Source organism: Haplochromis burtoni, unplaced genomic scaffold (genome assembly GCF_018398535.1).
Source record: "Haplochromis burtoni strain Fernald_Lab_line unplaced genomic scaffold, NCSU_Asbu1 Contig_39, whole genome shotgun sequence".
NCBI classification, from domain to species: Eukaryota; Metazoa; Chordata; class Actinopteri; order Cichliformes; family Cichlidae; genus Haplochromis; species Haplochromis burtoni.
The window spans coordinates 300,365-321,482 of record NW_024582400.1 but is presented as its reverse complement, the minus strand read 5'-3'; the positions used below and the strand labels follow the sequence as shown (position 1 = coordinate 321,482).

General features: G+C 39.8%; 1 protein-coding gene across 2 annotated transcripts in view; it reads left to right on the top strand.

Annotated features, from left to right (window-relative positions):
• Window positions 1-21,118, top strand: part of LOC102311857 (inactive dipeptidyl peptidase 10) — a 139,011-nt gene that overhangs the window by 71,459 nt on the left and 46,434 nt on the right. For both annotated transcript variants that reach the window (XM_014332884.2, XM_005919878.3), the window contains 2 exons: window positions 7,852-7,966; window positions 8,140-8,235. In XM_014332884.2, the coding sequence (XP_014188370.1) occupies window positions 7,852-7,966; window positions 8,140-8,235 (211 nt within the window). The remainder of the gene's footprint in view (window positions 1-7,851; window positions 7,967-8,139; window positions 8,236-21,118) is intronic.

Below are 21,118 nucleotides of genomic sequence, written 5' to 3'. Positions count from 1 at the left end.
TCCCTAATCCGGCGATACAGGAACAGCCGACTGTCTCCACTACTCCACTTTCTCTTAGCATTGCCCATGCTAAGTGTTTCGCTTGATTAATACTCTGGCTCGGCTCTACAGCTGCTTTAAGAAAAATAAAGTCGCCTTGTTTGTTGAGCAGTACTTTATCAATTTTGTTGCTGTGCGGTGCTCTTGTAATTACGTAATTCCTCGCCATCAACGCCTTCGGAAAATACAAGGTAATTAATAATGTCGATGTAGCTAACATTGGGCCATAGTTTCATGTCATCTACCCACTCCGTGAGAAGTGACGGGTGAGGCACTGCAACTGAACTGTGCTCGCTGCTTTTTAAAACATCTCTACTGTGTATCCACCTTCGATGTGTTGCCATTTACTCCAGGTAAAAGAAACTGCAGTGAGAGAAATCTTTATCAACAGTGAAGGTGTAACCCCGCAACTGTGAACAACAGCGCAAGCGGAAGTAAAAAACCGGCTTCCGCTATGAATCGGGGTAATGGCGCGAAATCAGAAATACTGTGGATAGATGCACGTAAACTTGTGTCAGAAAGTTCACTAAACTCTGATACACACAGAATCTTTTCGTTCATCATGAGGTTTAACTTAGCGTGGCTCTAGGTTTCTATTGGTTGCACGAAGGTACATCACAGTGCACAGCGGTCAAAGTTCAACCGGGTTGAACTCAACTTTGACTGTGCAAAGCACAGCGGGGAACCGCTATTGCCCAGTGCAAGCAATAGAAAGGAGAGCGGTTCAGAGCACAGCAATGCGTGAGCTACATCCTATGTGAAAAGGCTTTAAGGCTGTGCTGAATCTGTGTAGAGCCTATTGTGTACCCTGCAGAAGTAGCCAACTCGGTTGCCAGTATTTATGTTGCATTCCAGTTATGTTTAATGTTGGAAGTCTACAGTGATGTCAGCCCTGAGTTAGTCTGTTCCAGTAGGAAAGTCAGAAAAGCAATGAAAAACAAGATTTGTTGAGCTTCTTAGCAGGGCAGAGCCATTCATGCATCTCTAGCAATGCAGAATAATACTTGTGTTTTTAATGGTAAAAAAAAACTGCTGCAACATATTCATGAATAGAGCCTGTGTATGGTTTATTTAGCAAGTCACAAATACACAGCAGTGGCGGTATAGATTCAAAGTTTTTCTGTTTTATTGCCGTTTATGTTCACTGTCGCCATCGTGGATTGTTAACTTGGGGTTGGTGGGGCTAATTTGACTTTCTAAAACAGTGGTTCTTAACCTGGGGTCGATCGAACCCTAGGGGTTCGGTGAGTCGGTCTCAGGGGTTCGGCAGAGCCTCCGCCATGACATGCATGGCTCATTTTGTGCACCAGTAAAAAACATATCTATGTCTTGAATTTGAAAAAAAAATCACATTTTATTTTTCACTAAAGGGGTGTTCAGTGAATTCGCATATGAAGCTGGTGGGGTTCGGTACTTCCAACAAGGTTAAGAACCACTGTTCTAAAATCAGAGTTGAGGGCACATTGGGGATGAAAATTATAACTCTGGACTTCCAACTTATTCTAGAACCCAACAATATACAACGCAGTTTACTAACATACTAGTTGTCGTTGGAGTTGCGCTTATTGAGCAGTCCAGTCTCTTCAAGTTGATGTTAAAAATGATGAGAAAAGAGGAGGAAGAGGAAATAATGGTACTGAATTGTGATGACACGTAGTTGCGCTTTTATGATGGTGCACATCAGGCTTCAATGTAGCGTTTCAGCATTAAAATATATGCTCGAGATTTAATACAGACATATAAATCCCACTTACCTAAATTTTTTCATTGATGCTGAATGATGCTTTCACAGGCTCTATGCAACCATGTGAAAAACGAACTACCCTGTTACTGCTTCCATATGAATGAATAAACTCGATTAGCTGTTTATCAGTAAGTGTGACTACCTTATGAAAACAGAACATTTAGCGGTTTGCAGGTCTGAAGCTTTCAGGTGTGTGTTAACACAATGCCAGCGAATTTACCCCAAGCTCAGAGCACACAACGCTCAGAAAAACGGCAAAATCCAAGAGCTACTTCTCAGACTCTACAGGCATCAGTTAGCTTGTTAAATGTTAAAGCACAGCACTGAACATGTATGGCTTATTTGAAAGGGTTTTCAGAAAAGACCGGGGCAGCACAGCTTAGGTTTGCAAAGTTACATCTGAAAAAAACCACTAGACTTCTAGAACAATGTGCTTTAAACAGACAAGACCAAAGTGAAGATGCTTGACCATAATGCACAAAACCAAACTCAGCATTTTGGCTTGTTTTGTAGACCCAGGACCTGGACAGCTTTCCTATACTGAAGTATTCTAGTAAAATCTGAGGACATCTGTCTGACTGCTACAGACCAAACTTGGTCATGGGAGGTTAATCTGGTTTGTCTGTTTTGTGTATTATTGTAGGGTCTTTACATTACAAAAGAAAGCACCTCGAGACAGCTGTTGTGATTTGGCACAATATAAATCAAATTGAATTGAATTTATTACATTTTGCCTTTATTTTTGAGAAATTCCTGATGAGAAATTTCAGTCCACTTTGAACGTTTAAGAGACTTCAACCTGTGCCTCACAGATTTTAAAGTGGAATACCTGTTGAATGTTTAAACAGTCTAGCATGACAGTAAACATTAGAGAATTGGTGATCTTTGATGTCCACCTACAAAACTCCTTCAGGTTTCAGGTCAGATATTTTAAAACTCACAGCAAGAGTCCTTTTAAGCTTCCAAATTTGAACATGTTTTCCATCTTCTGCCTGTCGGAGATAATTAGACACCAAACAGCTGACCTAATGAAGATTGTCAGGATACTTAACAAGTCAAAAGAAACATGAGTTTTTAGCTCGTCTCTCCGGCTCTACAGAGGGCAGACAGACTGCTGGAAAACATGCAGTTTGATGTGTTTGATGTACGAACAAGGCTTCATGCTGTCTTCCCTTTATGCTTCTCCCTCTCAAGCTCAGAAGAAAGGCCACTTAGTCAGCATGTGACAGCTTCCTATTACAGTCCCCTGCAGTGTCGCTGCTGGAAACATCCGAGTGCTCGTCCGCAGCCGTCTCCTGGCCCCGTGCGAGGTTAAACTAAAAACCCTGCTTGCATCATTTCTTTCTCATCTTTTCTCTCACTTGTCAACGTCTTGGCTGCGGGTTCAACTTTCATCATCGGAGGCTGGAGTGAGGAATGATGTAAGCTGGTAGCTTCTTGAGAAGCTACGGTTCATTGGATGTCTTGGAATCCTTAAGCAAACTTTCAGCCTAAGAGCACAACGTGTGAAAGCTCAGATCAGATTTTCCACTTTAGCTCGGAGGATAATCACCGCTCTGTCTAGACGACGGGAGTGTTATATGACCGTAAAAGTCAAAATTCAATCCTGACTGATGCTGGAGATGAACGCCGGCGAGTCTGCTCTATTTTTATATCTCGCTTCCATTAAAAATAGTGAATTCCTTCTAATGTTTTCTAAATGCACTCCAAACAATAGGAGGAAATAAAGGGACTGTTCTTCCCACATCATCATTTTACAGACTGATCCATGTTGTGTGCTGGCTGACCTGCATTTTTCTTTCTTTTTTATTCAGTCATTTCATTTTACAAAGAAGTGATTCACACACAAATCCGTATTAAAACAGCTGGATACCAATTATCCAAGTTATATTAGTTTTTATAATGTATTCATTTGCAGTATGCTGGAAGCTTCTCATCCATACACACACACACCGGCACAGTAAGCTTGTGTATTTACTCGTGTATCTTCATTCAGGTGTTAGAGTAGCAGGAGTCGGTGAGCCGATGCGCTTATCCTCTTTTTTTCCTCATTATTGCGCTACTTCTTTCTTTGTTACACAATATGTACATTTATGTCGATAATGATAATAAATAAAGCAATAAAATCACATTAAAAGAATAAGACTAACAAGAGGAGCTCCTCCTGGCAAAGCAAACATGTTTGGCACAGGTTCAGACTCTGTTGTACAGGACACAGATTATGAAACAGTAGTTCATAAGTACATGCAGATATGATTTCTGTTTGCTTTGTGTCTCTGACTCTGTAGCCTGCTGATATTTTACCTGATTTTGTATCACTCTGCATGTTTTTTTTTCCCTTGTTTAGTTTTAAATCTCGTTGTGTGATTGTGTGACACAGTTTTGTTTTTGTTGCATCTTTGCTTGTGTTTTATATCTCATTTTAGTTTTTGAACAGTTTTGTTTTTGTAGATATTCTCTGTATCTTTTTGTTTTTTATTGCAGTAGTTTTTGTCTCCGTTTGACACATTTTGTGTCTCTTCTGCTTATTGCATGTTTCAATTTCCTTTTAGCCAGTAGTTCAAGCCTTTCTTGACCAACGGTTATATGTAAAATTTGTATAAAAATAAAAATATGATCACCTGTCCTCAGTAACTCACTGTACTATGTGACTTCTTGTTTGTGTGCCCTGTCATGAGGAAAACAATGGAGCTGATGAAGAGCAGGTGCCTCTCAGCATTGAGTGTGCACCAACAGGTGTTCATTATCACACTTGACCCGACTGTACCTGGTTCTGCATTATTAGGGAAGTGTTAAACATAACAGTGTGTAACCTAACCTCTCCACAGATTTTCTGTGGCCTCTGAAGCCAATGTGTTGAATGGAATGATTTACTCAAGGGCTCTGGAGGTCCATATGCACGTAAACTTGTGCCATAAAATTCCTTGTGTGGTTGAGCTTAGCCCGGCTGTACGCCTTGTTTCTATTGGTCGCGTGAAGGTAGGTCACAGAGTGGGCAGCATGCATGAGTACTCTGCTGGTGTGGTTGTGGGCAAGCAGTGCCTTATGGTACTGCAAGATTTTAGGCCATTACAGCGTAGTTTGTTACCAGCGCTGTTCTTGGGTCCTGTGGTTTCAGCTGCCTTCAGATCATTAACGAGCTCCTCCCATGTAGTTTTGGGCTGATCCACCACCTCACCTTCTTGCTGATGGCCTTGTAGCCCCCTCCAGGCTTGTGCGGGTCTACAGTCTTGTCCCTGATGTCCTTTGACAGCTCTTCGTGGAAGAAACTGATTCTGTGCTTTATACAATTGTTTGGCATTGGCAAAGAAGTTTTCATGGTTCAGCCCACATTACATTTTCCTTATAAATGTGGCTGTTACGTCCCCCCCACCATGTTGGTGGCAAAGGCAGGAAGGAGACAGCAACACTGGACAACCACAATCAATGAAGGACGAGGACAACAGGACAGTTAAGAATCAGGCAGGATTTATTGGAATTATAAGAAAAAAGGTGGGGGAGGAGGACTGGGCGGTTGAGCCAAATCAAAGAAAGTAATAAAACAAAAAGAGGTCGAGAGCTCCCAGGGCCTAACTAAAACAAAAATGCAAAACAAAAGGCCTACCCAGCTGCTCGACAAAAGGTCAGTGAAAACATACAAAAGTGGCATCAACCGCATACCCTAGCGTGTCTAACAGTTTAACGCCTGCAATCAGTGTATAGGGTACCCCAGCTTACCTGTCCAGCCTCCCACCACACATAATATAAAGAAGCCTGTTCGCAAATGTTTGTCATAGCAGAAGCCAGCATCCACCAGCTGGCCAGGGAGCTGCTCATTTGTAGTAATCCTCGGCGTGTGATTGGCCAACTGGGCCCAGACCAGCCAATAGACACATGCCAATAACTTCGAACTGGCCAATAGGTGGAGGCTTGACACCTGAAAGATAAATAGAACACAAAAGCAAAGCCACACCTCTTGGCACGTAACAGTGGCACAACTTAAGGGGAAAGAAACAGGCTTTCCAACTGTATAAAAAGACAGGTAGTATTGTTACAACAAAGGAATAATCAACCAAATTTCTTTGATTATAAAAAACAATATCAAAGTTTGTCTTCCATGATTTTTCTCATTTATAAAAAAGTTCAGTTACCTACCTTGAAGTTCTTAAATTGACCTCTCCCCTTAGAGGTCGCCACAGCAGATCATCTGGTGCCATCTCACCTTATCTCACCTCTGCCACACCACCTCTGCATGTCCTGCTTCACTAGAGCCATCAAACTCCTCTGCCTGGCAGCTCTGTCTTAAGGATCCTTTTCCCAGTATATCCACTATCCTTCCTCTGCCCTCTATATACTCATTTCTGATCCTGTCCATCCTTATCACTTTTCATCTTCAGCTCTGCATCCTGTCTTTTTGCCGCCGTCTGCAAATCATACATTAGATCTCAGAAGATCTCAAACACACAGTCACAAAAGTCACAGAATCAGTGAATGTGCAAATGATTTTCATTTTCAAGTCTCCACTACAGGATATCAGAGGTGCCCTGCATCACGCGTCACACTGGTGTTAGTCACAGTGCAGCTGTATAAAGGACGAAGCTTTGATAGATTTGGTGGAGTTGCAGGTGATGAATTTTTCAGAACCATGAGCGCTCAGTGGACTTTTACAAATCTCACTCTGGCCCTGTGATGAAGACAAGGAAACTTATTGTATTTCTAAGTTCTCCCAGGTGTCTCAGATCCATAGAGCCTGAGGCTGTTCATTAAGGCCTCAAAGTTGTGGAGCTCTTACTGACTGAACTTATATATTTTTTCCTGGTTAAAATCAAAAAGTGGGAAATGCTCAGGGGGCTAAGCTTCACTTTCAAAAAACTTAAAAAAAAAAAAGAAGAAGAAGAATCTGAAAACTGGCTGCTAGTACCAAGCTCAAAGGTAGCAAAACAAGGACTTAGCCATTAAATCAGCTTCAGTGCTCTAGAAATTTTGTGTTCACTTCACAAATTCATATTAAATTAAAATGTAATTAAAACCTGGAGATGTATTGTTAATGCTCTACAGCAAGTATCACACAGTAATCTGGACCCAGGAGCTCAGTTCATACATGATTTTTAAGCCTATGCAGTCTCTCTCTGCTATGTTTGATCTTTTTATGATGGTGGTTGGAGCACGCTCAAGCATCTCAGTCCCAAACGTCCTGTAGATGTTCAGTGTGAAGGCCACAGCTGCCGGAGGTTTCTTCCTGTTAAAAGGGAGTTTTTCCTTCCCACTGTCACCAAAGAGCTTGCTGATAGGGGCTCGTCTGATTGGTGGGGTTTCTCTATTTTCTCTGTATTATTGTAGAGTCTTCACCTTACGATATAAAGCACCTTGAGCTAACGGTTGTTGTAATGTGTCGCTATATAAATAATATGTAATTAAAATGAAGCATCAAACATTATTTTGCTGTAGAAAGGTACAATTTTTGTATTTTTCCTTCTGTACACCAACACAGCAGAGTTTAAAACACTCAAGATGTGACTGACGTGGAAACCTTCAGCTTTAATTTAAGTGGTTTAATGACACTTTTGAATTAACTGTTTAGGAATTACAGCCATTTTTATACAAAGTATCCCATTTTTCAGAATGATCAAAAGTAACTGTATTAAGTTAAGAGTTGTGTGTGTGGTTGAGGCTTGTGGGGAGCTTCAGGGCAAATCCCTAACTGGTCCACAGCACCTCCAACTCACAGTGAGCTGCCAGCTGGTGCCAGATGTCATAAGATACCTTCACAGGTCTTGCAGAGCCCATTTCTTTATATCAGTACTGGGATGATATTTTATTGTCAGTGCCGTGTAAAAAAAAGTTTTCCTAGTTTGGTCTGGAAGAAGTTACAAATAAATTCAAACTCAGCCACATGCAACACCTCTGGGATGAAGTGCAAGCTGGACCGCATTAAACAGCATCACTTCTGACTGAATGAGAGCAAAATCCCACAGCGAGCGTAGAGGCTGTTAGGACTGCAGATGAATTCTCGCAGTGTTCGAGTGATTCACACGCAGAGGCACAGTTTCTGATGATTAGTGTTTGTTTCTGACTTTCTGTGTTTGCAGGAGTATGTGGACGTCAGCCCTCCGCAGAGGAACTGGAAGGGCATTGCAATCTCTTTGCTGGTGATCGTGGTGGTCTGCTCGCTCATCACCATGTCTGTGGTCGTCCTCACACCCGGTATGTCAGCCTGTGGAGAGAGACAGGATGATGTTTCTAGCTTTCTAAACCATGCAAATATGTGTTTGTCAGAAGTACATGAATATGCTTTATGAGACACTTATAATCTGCAGCTCTGCGTTGGATGAATCTCTCACTGTAACCTGGAGTTCACCCATTTATTTGTTTTCCAGTTGAACTTCCCGGCAGCAGCAAGTCCAGGCTGACTGTGGCAGATCTTTACAAACCAGAGTTCAGCATTCACGACCCCGAGGCCAAGTGGATTAGCGGTGAGTGTTTACATGAAAAAAAAAAACACACAAAAATCCTCACACAAACAAAGATGTGTGTTGCTGAATATTTCGAGTCTGAGGTTTTAATCCTGCACAGAGTAGCAGCGTTTAAGTCTCCTTTTACAGAAAGAGAAGGAAAGATAAAACTCACATTGTATATAAAAGATGGACTTAATGTGCTGCCTAGGGCTGGGCGATATAACCCAAAATTCATATCTCGATATTTTTTAGCCGGACGGCAATATAAGATATATATCTTTTTTTTTTAAGCCATAACGTAAGAACAAAAAGAGAGTTCTTAGTCAAAGCTGTGTCCCAGATGTCACACAGGCACTTTTATTAACATACAGCATAGATGTACATGAAAAAAACTACTCAAAAATAAATTATGAGCATTTATTAAATAATAATGCTCCATAAATAAAAGAAAACTATGTTGTTTTTGTGCATAACAAAGAGCTCACAATTGTGCAGTCAAAATGTAAACTAAAAGGCGCTGAGCATAATAACAAAGACAGATTTCACAGCTGCTCTGTTCCCAACTTGTACTGCGTGACTGACAGCCTGGAGTTTGAAATCCTCTTTGTAACCATGTCTCTTAACAGGTGCCATTTATGGTCCTTATACACACACAATACGGTAATATTACGTTGAAGCACAGTACGTATTACGTATTAGTAGTCTGGAGCCTACGTATTAGGCTCCAGACTACGGTAGCCGTAATGTTCCGACAATCCATCAAGCCGGTGCAGCTCCGTAGCTTACCAAAGTCGAACTAAAACATTTTTTGACAGATTGCTGAGCGCCGTGTTCCACATACAATCGGTTCGCGGCCATCAAGCACAACCAGAATTCATACATAAGGCGCGCTGTCGACTTTTGAGAGAATGAAAGGATTTTAGGCTTAGCTCGTTAGCGTGGTTAGCTCGTTAACAATTTGGCGCCGTCCAGCCAAACGCACGGGGCGATGCGCAGTAACTCGTTAACGGAGATTTGCCGTGTCCATCTTCTTGCTGCCTGCAGGTGAAGCGATGGGGGAGGAGGGGGAGTTGTGTTCAGTGAAGGAGAGGCGAGGCCGAGTAATGTTGCGTAAAGACAAAAGTGGACGAAAGAGAGGCAAACTTGTGGCTCCACAACTATAATTATAACGTAACATAGACTATATCGATATAAACGATATTGTCACATCTTATATCTTGTATAAAAATATATTGATATTTTTAAAAAACTCGATATATCGCCCAGCCCTAGTGCTGCCACTCATTTGACATTTCTTCCATCATGTTTGTTTTTTTGTTTGTTTGTTTTTTTGTTTGGAGACAAAAGTGACCAAACTCCAAAGGACATTAAGGTAAATAAGGTAAATGCTGTTCTTCAGAGTGGGACGGTCATCAAATGTGAAATCTCACTTCCTGATGTGTTTTTGGATCAGTCTGGGAGCCCTAAATATTTGTCCCTAACAAGCAAAAGTAGCAAAGGTAAATCAGAGTTACTTCTAGTTGTAATTAAGTAACAATAGTACATTTACTAGATTGTGCTTTTTTCAAGCTCTGGCCATTTTTTTCTGTATATAAAAAGTGAAATTGATTTCTATAGCTCCTACTGACCAAGAAAGGTGACAATTAACTTCCCCTCCTTGTCTGATGGATGGATAATATCAGGAGAGAATAACACCCGATGTACGTTATAGACAGAGAAACACAGTTTACTCGTGGTTCAGTCTGACAAGAGTGAAAACAGGATGACAGCCTGTTGAATGACAACTTGAGAGAAAGCCCAAAAAATAGTGTTCACATTCATTTATTTCCTTTTTCACAACTGATTGCAAGTACTTGTGCCAACCAGCTGGTTGCCTAGAGGTTGAGCATGTGACATCCTCAAGCTCTGGGTGATAACTCTAAATTGTCTGAGGGGAGGCAACCTGTCTCCGAACCATCATGGTCTCTCTTGGACTGACTGTAATCACTCAGACTGGTGAAGGTTTGCAAACAATTGCTGTTTAATTTGTAAGTGTAGGCAAAGGTCAACATGTTGCACTCAATCCGAGTCAGTCTGTGCTAATAAGCGCAACTCATCTACGTCTCGTCTCTTTGCGAAAGAGGACTCCACTGGTTTTCTGCTTTTAATCCTACATCACAGTAAGGTTGCAGTCAAACTGCTGTCCTGCAGCAACTATGTCACAGTTTCAGATCTTTGAGTTTCTTCCAGGACTCTGAATGTAAACAATTGATATAAATTTTTGTGTATGCAGAGGAACCAAATTTGTGATTTTTGCCAATTTATCGCTGTTTATCACCATATTATCACAAAGAACTGCATGTAGTTGTCAACTTGATGCCATTTAATCACAAACTGACAGGGGCTGATCAGTCGTGGTGTTTTACCACCAACCTGAGGCACCAAAGTCGCTTTAAAGATGGCACCTACAGTAACTAGAAGTGGTTGCAGACCTGATCCCGTCCTGATCCCAGCCATTTCAAAGGGATTCAGTCTTCTGTGCACGCTAACCACTCTGCCGCCCAACTTTTTATCTGCTGATTTATCATGTGTTTTACTCTAGATTAGTTGGACCGTAAACTCATCAGTAAAGTGGAAAGTAGAGTCATTTTCTTATTTGACTTCTTTATAACCTGAGGAGGAAGAGTCACTTCACATTGGCTGTCAGGAAGAATGGCCATTGGTTTCATATTTCAGACCTGGAGGTTACATCTTGTTAGTTTTGATGTAGTCTTAGTCCAAGAACACATAGTACTCCATAAGCTAATACTGAAGCCTTGTGCAAATAGACACCTGATTTTTGTTAGCTGCCTGCTCATGTTTGTTTACCAACACTTTAAATTATTTTCATCTAGATCTCCTTTCACTGGAATCATAGACCTTTGTGACCATCGATTTCCATTGCAACAACTAACTTTCATATGTTAAGAAATAAAAATGAAACATTTGCATGCATTATTTAGGTACACTTGGTTTTGAAATAAACACATATTTATATTTCGAAACATCTGCCATGATGGATTTTTAATCAGTTTTATGTAATGAGATAATGGAGCAATCCTAGCTACAATAGCACTAACTTTTTATGTGCCTTTATTTTTGGAAAGAAAAACAAAAGTATTGCTGCCAATATCTGGCTTTGATGCAGAGGAGTATAGTTACATTTTAATTGTGACCCAAGGTCACGAGTCGTGGCCCTTGCAGAGTGAGGTGAAGATGATGTAGCTCAGGATGGAGGAGGTGAGGACAATGTGTGAGGAAAGCGACATGTAATGCAGTGCAGGCGAATAAAACTGTGCAAACAGCACAGAGGTGAAGTCTATGTGTCAGTTCGAGAGGCCTGATGAGAGGTGTCGTTTGGTATTTTTATCTTTTGAAAGAAAAAAAAATGAGTTCTTCAATTTCAAGAACAGCTGCTCGTGTAGAAAACTTTACACAGTTTTAGTTGGTGCACAATTTCCCGTCTGTCACTGAGACAAAGATCATCTTTAAAGGTAAATGTTTTAAAGCTGGGTGTCTGGAATATTAAAAGACATTTACATTTCATTTTATTTGAAGATAGAATTAAATGTTGGAAGCACAGGTTAGTTCCAGAAAACATTATTTATATTTCCCCTGTTTATTCCTCATGTGTTCCTTTATTTAAAAAAAACAAAACAACAACAACAAGAATTTAGTAATTTAAACATCCATCCTGTTACGCTTAACCAGTTCAGGGTTGCTGTGGCATGAAGTTTATCCCCACGATCACTGCTCGCCGTGCTGCAACCACTAATTAAAATTAAATAAAATAATTTAATTAAAACTACTCTTAATTAATATGACTTCCTATATGACTGTTAAATATTACATTCAAAGATTGAAAGACTAAATCAATAAACAGCTGATTTAAAATAAGTACAAATACACAATAATGATATTTAATTTAAAATAACATTTATACTTGCATTGGGTAAAAGAGTTTGCACAGCCACGATATGTTTTCCTAAATATGTTTTGTAGGGAAATATAAATGCTGCTGTAGCTTTGTCCTGGGTACTCTGTTGTTCATCTATTTTTGTTCCCCACCAGCTTTTGAGGGAAATATGTTGATGTGTAACTGCTGACCAGCTAGTCCACCACTGTGCTCATCAGCTCGTCTCTAACTGGGTCTGCTTGCTGTTTTGTACTGAGCAGGTAACATACAGGTGCGTTTCTTTAGGTTTTTCTATGAGCACAAACTCCACCTGCAGTCAATATAATGTGTTGCTGTAGCTGGTTGTGAATAAAGAAAACAAACCAGACCACCTTCATTTATATTCATAAAATACTCAGCTTTAAACAACATTACGCTATTATGCTTTTCCTCATTTATTGTCATATAAATACTGATGTATGTATTAGAGATGGACCGATCCGATATTAGGTATCGGCATCGGTCCGATACTGGCGTAAATTACTGGATCGGATATCGGAGAGAAATAAAAAATGTAATCCGATCCATTAAATATCAAAAAAGCACCTCACAAAACTTGAGACACGGCGTAACTCGGCTCATAACCATAGCACGCAGCAGCAGTACCCCTCACGTGATAGAGCCGCTGCGTGTATTTGTAGCCTCGCTAGCAATCCGGCATTTCATCTCCGAGGAAGTGATCCCAGAGAGAAGTAAAGCAAGTGTGTAAGTTCATCTCTGAATGTTTGTAAAGCATTTCCACGTTAAGCTTAACAACCGATATATGGAGCGACTGCCTCTCTCTCCCTCTCTCTCCTGCTGCTACTTCAATCCTGAAACTGATCAATGATCAGCTGATCGGCTTTTCTGTCGAGAGTCTGTCTCTCTTGTTTGTTTTTGGCCCACTTTGCACCAGAAAGAGGAAACCAGCGGCTGAACAACAGCAGCACGTTTAAGCTTGATAATCTGTTGTTAGAATGAATTTAATATTACTTTCTACACCAGGATCTTTTTCTACGTAGCTGACGGCTGGTAACTGTGCAGGGGCGGATCTAGCAAAGTTTAGCCAGGGGGGCCGATAGGGCATGAACAGGGAAAAGGGGGCACAAAGACATACTTTTCTTTCTTATTCTCACTTAAAATGTCTAGCTTTTAATAAATAATTATCAGAATCTTACGCCCAACGTTTTAATCTGATGTAAAATGTATAGAAGTCCATTACTGTATATAGTAACTGTTAAGTCTAATATACCCTAGTAAGCTATAGTACTTTTTCCTTTGGGAAGATACCATCTGTGCAGTCTGCAGTTCTGTTGAAGAAAGATGTTGAATCTATTTAATTATTCTTGAAAAATAATTAATTTCGGTGCATTTTTTTCACACTGCATCAAATTAAATTTGATTACGTCGATTAAGCATCATGGGGTGGAGGGCGGGGGTGGTTCCCTATTTTTTTTTTTTTTGCTGGGAGTTTGCAACCCTATTAGTTAGGTTGCTTAATATTTCTGCTAAGTACTCTTTAAAATACCAGAATAGGAAGGATGTAGTAGGTTTAAGTTTATTAGATTGATCAGTATTGCTGCACTATGAAATATTTTGGGTGCAGTGTATTTTTTACACACAGGTAGAACAGAATAGCTTTAGTGTTGTTGTTTATTTAAACTTGAGTATGAACTTATACAAAATGCAGCAACATATTAAAAAAACAGTTTTATTGATTAAAAAACACTATATCGGATTCATATTGGTATCGGCAGATATCCAAATCTATGGTATCGGTATCGGACATAAAAAAGTGGTATCGTGCCATCTCTAGTATGTATATATTTACTGAATCTTCACAGCAATTATAATTGTAAACATGTACAATTGCTGCGAGCCAAAAGCTTAGGTCTCAGACATCTTTAAAGTCCATTTTTTCTACTCTTAGCTGAGTATGATGTCATTGAGAGCAGATATCCATTAGCTCCACCCAACTACTTGTTTCTAAGAGGCAGCCAATCACAAGAACGTTGGCTTAAAGGGAGGTTAGACAGCTGCAATTGTTTATTTGAGACACAAACCAAACTTGAGATGTGGCACCAGAGCCCAATGCAAGATAAATAAAGATTATTTTGGACTTTGATTCATGCAAAGCTACTCTGGCAGAGCCCAGGAATTAATAGATGGGGATGGAAATGAGTCAGACAGGCCTGTTTGAAGGCTAGAGAAATATAATGGTTAATTAATAAACTTTCCTGTTTTTATCTAACCAAGACAATTACATTTTTCTAAACTTGAAATCCAAAGCAAACTTCCGTTCTTCTCTTCAGAGCTGGTTAGAGTGGATTGGTGAGCTGATGAGCATTTAATAAAGTATTTTCCAGATAAATTCAGCTAACCACAGGATGGACACTTTCCTCCCACTGGGGGAGAAAAACCGCATTGAGAGAGCCGTGGGTAAAAAGTTCAGAGCACTGTGGGAAGTGCATTAGCTGGAAATGAGAATCTCTCCACCTGAGGTTTCATTACAGACTCCAAACATTTGTCAGTGAGCAGAGGGGGTCTGTTATTGTTTCATAAAAACACTTACTCACTTTTCATGATAATTAGTTTAGTTTTAATACTTTTTGCCTCTCTGTTTGACAAACCTCTGGTTCATTTATTGACATCAAACTGCCTCAAGCGTCTCTAACTTTCACCATTTTCATACTTTGTGCATTACTTTTTAGAGCCAAAGGTTGTTTTTTTGTTTTTTTATTGAGTCCCTGATTTATTTATTTATTTTTATGTCTGTCACTGTATAAACACATAAGCTAGCTGGAGTGACTCTTGCTGACCTGCATATTCAAATGCAGATGGCTTCTCTGTGTTGGAGCTCAACAGCCTGCAGTGACTCAACATAAACATCCACAACCCCTGTGACAAACTATGGTTGAGGAATAATAATGACTGTAACTGTGAAAAAGCCAGAAAAAGTCACAGAAGGTAATCACTGTTCATGAACACATGATGCTAAAAATGCAGATATTTTTACACGTCTAGGAATCAGATATTTTGCTTGTACAAGAGGAATTTAAATGGCCTTATTTCCTGATCTTCATGATGAAGTCATCAAAGTGTAGCAGGGTGACATCGTCACCATAAGGAATCAAATATGAATAAACCTCAAGACAGTTTTGACTTTTACTAATTGTAAAACTGGTACTGAGAGTTGTTGAAAGAACTTTTCTGTCTGTAAGGTCTTTGGCTTCTATTGCTGTTAGCCTGTGTTAGCTGGTGTTAATGTCTGTTAGCTCTTCTTAGCCTCTGTTAGCTCATATTAGCTGCTGTTAGCCACATTTGTGAAACTGTCTTTTAAATGGATGAAACATTTTTGAGCTTAGACACTTAGAGAAGTAACTCTCATATGATGTGATAATGTAACCAAACTGTTTATCTGAGGGAAAGTTTGACTTTTAGGACACTTGAGCATAACTTTTGTTGACATAAGGTTAGCTGATAACCAACTGTTGTTGTTTGTTTTTTTTCAGCGGCTTGGTCTTAGTGTTAGGAACAAATAAGTAAGTAAGTAAGTAAAGTTTATTTATATAGCACCTTTCACAGACATGTGTCACAAAGTGCTTTACAAGAAAGGCAAGAAAACACAATACAGTCATAAATACATCATAAAACTCCCGGTCTAATTAAAAGCTTTTTGAAATATGTCCCTGTAATGCTCTAAAAGTTAAAACTAGAATTTTAAAATGGATCCTAAATCCAATTGGGCTCCCTTGATCAGGCGGGTCAGTAGCCTCGCTGCAGAGTTTTGAACAACCTGTAGACGAGCCAGCCCTTTCTTGTTTAGACAAGTAAACAGGCCGTCACAGTAGTCGAGTCTTGTAGAGACAAAAGCATGTATTATCATCTCGAGTTCACTTGTTGACATGATGGATCTGAGTTTTGAAATGTTCCTCAAGTGAAAAAAGCAGGTTTTTACTATCTGATTTAAATGTCCCTCCAAAGAAAAAGCTTCATCAAAAATAATGCCTAGGTTTCTAAGGTTATGTTTCTGTGAGGAACCTAAATCATCCAGTCGATGTTTAATAACAGGTATTTTAAGTTTCTGTTTTGGCCGGGTTTAGCTGTAAGCAATTATTGTTCAACCATTGTTTAATGTTAGTTAAACAGTCGATCAGATTGGAGAGCTTATGAACTTCAGAAGGCTTAAATGAATAGTATAGCCGAATATTGTCAACTAAAAGATGATAAGATACTTCAGGAAACTGCTGTATTATCTGGCTTAAAGGAAGAATGTATATTAAGAACAGAATAGGTCCCAGCACAGAGCCCTGAGGAACTCCACACAGCAACTCTGTAGATTCCGACATGATCTGGTTTGCAGACACACTAAAACTCCTTTCAGATATATAAGATGAAAAACAGTCTAGAACATAGCCAGACATCCCAACCAGGTCTCTCAATCTGTTTATAAGGATTGTATGATTAACTGTATCAAAGGCTGAGGTAAGGTCTAACAAGACTAGGACTGTGTATTCTCCGGAGTCTGCTGACATCATAATATCATTAGTGACTTTTAGTAGCAGTGTCTCAGTGGAATGCAATTTACGAAAACCAGATTGGAAACTGCCTTCTCAAAGAGTTTTGACATAAATGGGAGTTTGGAGATAGGTCTAAAATGTTGAAGTAGTGTTGGATCCAGGTTGGGTTTTTTAAACCTTGGTTCCACAATGGCATATGTATGCCCGTTTTTGCATGTTAGAGCCCTGACCTTCAGTTCAGAAAAGATGAGGTTAGGAGAAAGAGATGATGAAAATATACATGTACCAATGTTAAATGGTCATAGCTCTCTTTCGTTCTGTCTCTGCTCCTGTGTGTTTTTAATGGATTAAAGTTTATGAGAACGTATCAGTTTGTTGGAAGATGTAATTACACATTAATCAATGTAAACTGACGAGTACAGCATTCTTGTTTTCTATTAAATACTTAAACAATGACTTTACCTTTAAATAACCAAGAACATATTTCTTTAAAATTAAAAGTAATATTGTTTGTTTAACAAAAACAAAATAGAGATGATGAATAGCAAAGGTGGAGTGGTGAACTTGAGCATTTTACTTGTAAGTTTTAATAAATTTATCAAAGAAAGCATGAGTAAACCTTATTTTTTGCCCCAGTTACACAACAAATGGACACTGCGATGCGAAAAGAGTTTTCACACGACGGTGTAGAGTCCTGTGAAAACTTTCTTTTTCATATGACTCTGTATCTGTGATCTGTGACACACTGTGGTGGCAAAATGACATGAAGGCATATAAAGAGTGTGGTAAAATGACTTGAGTGAAATGCTTTATAGTCATGCTTTTGGTAAATATCAGCATGGCAGCAGATAGTCGAATGGAGTCAAAGTGACACAGACAAATAGACAATAGGGTTCAAATCCGGCTGATTCTTGTTTTGTGTTTTGTGGGGTTTTTTGTCGCAGCTGCAGCTCAGCTGGTCTGTTACTAATTGTGGCATTTGTGTTAAAGTGTCCTTGAGTCAAACTCTCAGTGTGTGTATGTGGGAGAAAAATATCTGTCACTGAGGATAATAAAAGCCAATTCACAGCTCTCAAACATTGCATCACCCCCACCACCTGAGTTCACTGACTCTTCTCCTCTTCAATCTTTCCCCGGGCCACGTCGCCACCGCCTCCTCATTACATTTTTCAACCGTGTTGCATAAGACTCGGCCCGTGCTACAGCACAACCTTGATCTGCGGTCGAGGGCTGTGTTGTGTCATTGCATCCCTCCACATCCTTGAGCTCCTGTTCAAGTCTAAATGTGGACAATCTCAAAGGCTTGCGTTGTTTAACTGGCTCCGTGACAGAGTGACAGATTGTGTTTGTATCCAGGCTTGGAGAATGAAAAAAAAGAAAAACCAAAGAAGAAGCAGAATGTAAATAGCAGCTATAGATGGCAGAGCTGAAGAGGAGGGACTCTGGCAATGTGATAGCTAAATTATTGCATTGGTTGTAAATTAGATAACTAAAAACACCCATAACACCTTTCCAGAGACTTGCTGAGAGTGACAGAAGGTGAGAGGAAGAAAGACAGACAGAAGGACAGAGGTGGAGGGGGACGGTGAGAGACGGTCCTCCTGCTCCGGCTGTGAAACACAGACTCACCTCCTGCTGTGTCCTTCCCTTCCACAGAGAGATAATACTAATGGCTAGTCTTGTGGCCTGTGGCTTTTCATAATGGGCTGTGGATGTTTAGTCCTCTACCACACACACGTACACACACGTTGATGTATGTGTAGAAGCAAGCAAGAAGCTGGTGTACGGCTAACTGCTGTTGTTTTTTCGGGTAATTATTGTAATTCTATTAAGTTAATTCAATGATACACCTACCTGAGAACCAATTTTAGTAAATAAATCATTGTTACAATATAATTTATAGTGTGTGTTATGGGAAGTGGCAGTGCAAAGAATGTCAGCGACTGCAAATGACACATCTTTAGTAGTTGCTGATTGGTGCTGAAATTAGATCATCAGTCATGTTTAAGGTCTTTTATAGCCTTTGGTATCACTACCTGCTAATGTAGAGGCTGCAAACAGAAGCATCCTTCACCTGATCTGTAATTTTAGGTCCAGTATTCCAGTATCACCAGTGTGTGAATGTGTGTGTGAATGGGTGGATGATTGCATATAGTGTAAAGCGCTTTGGGGTCCTTAGGACCAAGTAAAGCGCTATACAAATACAGACCATTTACCATTTTACCATTTTACTGGAAAACCAAAATAATCCTAGTTTGTGACTTTAAAAAGAAATGTTTTCACCCAGTTGGGCTCTTCCATTAGTACCGTCACTGAAAATAGGATTTGTGGAGTGAAGATTCGCTTACTGTATGTTGCAAATATACCAGCAATCGTCAGCTGTTGGACAAAAAAAATGACCATATCACCAAAGTCTTTTGGAGAGAACTTTGATCTAAATGTTATTTTGGTGTCATGACTATACAGTTGTGGTGAGAAGTTTATATCTGTTTATTATGGGCATGAATGAAATGATATTTTTTATAATGATTTCTTTGAACTTCTCTTTTTCCAGAGTGGAATGATTGCACAGCATGCAATTTAATAACAAGAAGCAGGTGCATAACTTTGAATTTATTTTGGATTTTCTGTAATCCACACCGATCAAATGTATACACTCAGCCACACTAATGTTTGGTGAAATGTCCCTTAGCACATTGACCCTCAACCAGAAACTTTTGGTAGCCATCAACAAGCTACCGGCATAATTCTGGCTGAAATTTGGCTGCTCTTCTTGGCACAATTGGTAGAGTTCATTTCAACTGGATGGTTTCCTGACACAGACGGACTCTTACGTTTTCCTGACTTTAAAGTGTAGTCCGCAAATTTTCAAATTTTCATGATGCTACCAACATCATGCTTAACAGCTGGCACAGGTTAGGTTTTAAAGCCTCATCTTTACTTTTTCAAACATACCTCTTGTCAATTTGGCCAAAGAGCTCAATCTTTGTCTTGTCTGAACATAAAACTTTGCTGCATAAGGCATTTGGCTCTACTCTGAGCCCCTACTGGATGAGAGCCCTTAGAGTCTTCTGAGGAGTCTAATTTCTGTCACTCGTATCCGTCATCTTTTTCTGTCAGTCACTACCCGGGGGTCGTAAAGCAGGATAGGAATATAGATCAACCCAGAGTGGTCACGCCATCCATTTCCAGCTTATTCTATGATATTTATAGTTTTATTTATTGAATCACTTTGAATATTTTCTCCCCTTTATAGATAGATAAAATGTTTCTTCTTCTTCTTTAGATTTAGACATATGTCAGCATGAAGACAGTATGTGTATGTAACATGGGGATTTAGGTGTGGTAGTCTTGTTTTGGGAACAATACTCTTGATCTTTTCAGCAGTTTGAACTTAAAAAAATTAGTTATTTTCATCCATCCTTCCTGTGTTTGCTCTGGGGGTACGTGCTCTAAGCAATCAGGAAGAAGATTTGGACGTGTTTGTTTTGCTCTGGTTTCCTGATGAGGCTGAGATTACATATTATTTTAATGATATTCAGAACTTGTTTGGCAGCGACTGAACTCAAGAAGCTGCAATCTCACAGCTTAATTTTTTTTCTGTTATTATTATTGTTGAAGTGTTTGCTTTATTTTCACTCAATTTGTCAACCGTGTCTCGAACTGCTTTTATTAGTGTCCTTCATGCTGTTAAATTAGGGCCGAGCAGCTACTGAAGCCTAACAAAGTTATAAGAGGAGAGAAAAGGAAATAAGTCAGAGGTTGTCAAGGAAGCAATTTCCATCATGTGTGAATTACACCCACAACATCTCCAGGAGGCGCGGCAGTAAATTCAAGCCCAGGCCTCGCTCGTCTGCGCTGTCTCTGGGCTCTCATCGCACCTGATCGACATTAGATTTACACCACGCTGCATGTCAGGCAGCAATTTCCCAAATTTATCATCAATCTCAACAAAACAACTAATGGGACAGGCGACTCTGTAGGTCTGAAAAATTAATTACCACCAAAAACCCACAGTGCAGCATTTGCCAGAGCGAACAGCTAACTGCTAACTTTATAAACGTGTTCATTATTTTACATCACTACCATCTATACGTCCTCCTCCTCACTAAACCTGCTCTGTCGGTTTGAATGTGCACCTGTTTATCTGCATTTGTGGTGTATTATTGTAATGTATGGACAGCTTATGTGTTTTTGAGCTGAGGATGAAGAAAACATCCAGCTGCTTATGCAACAGAGCGATAACGTGTGTGTGTGTGTGTGTGTGTGTGTGTGTGTGTGCGCAATCACTTATGGGTGAGTGCTGCTCAGCTTGTCATACATGATTGCTAATGAGGTTTGGACAAACGAGACTACATCCTTAGTAGAGACTCACATGAGTAAAACATGATTACATAATATAAATAATGTGAGAACAATACTGCACATC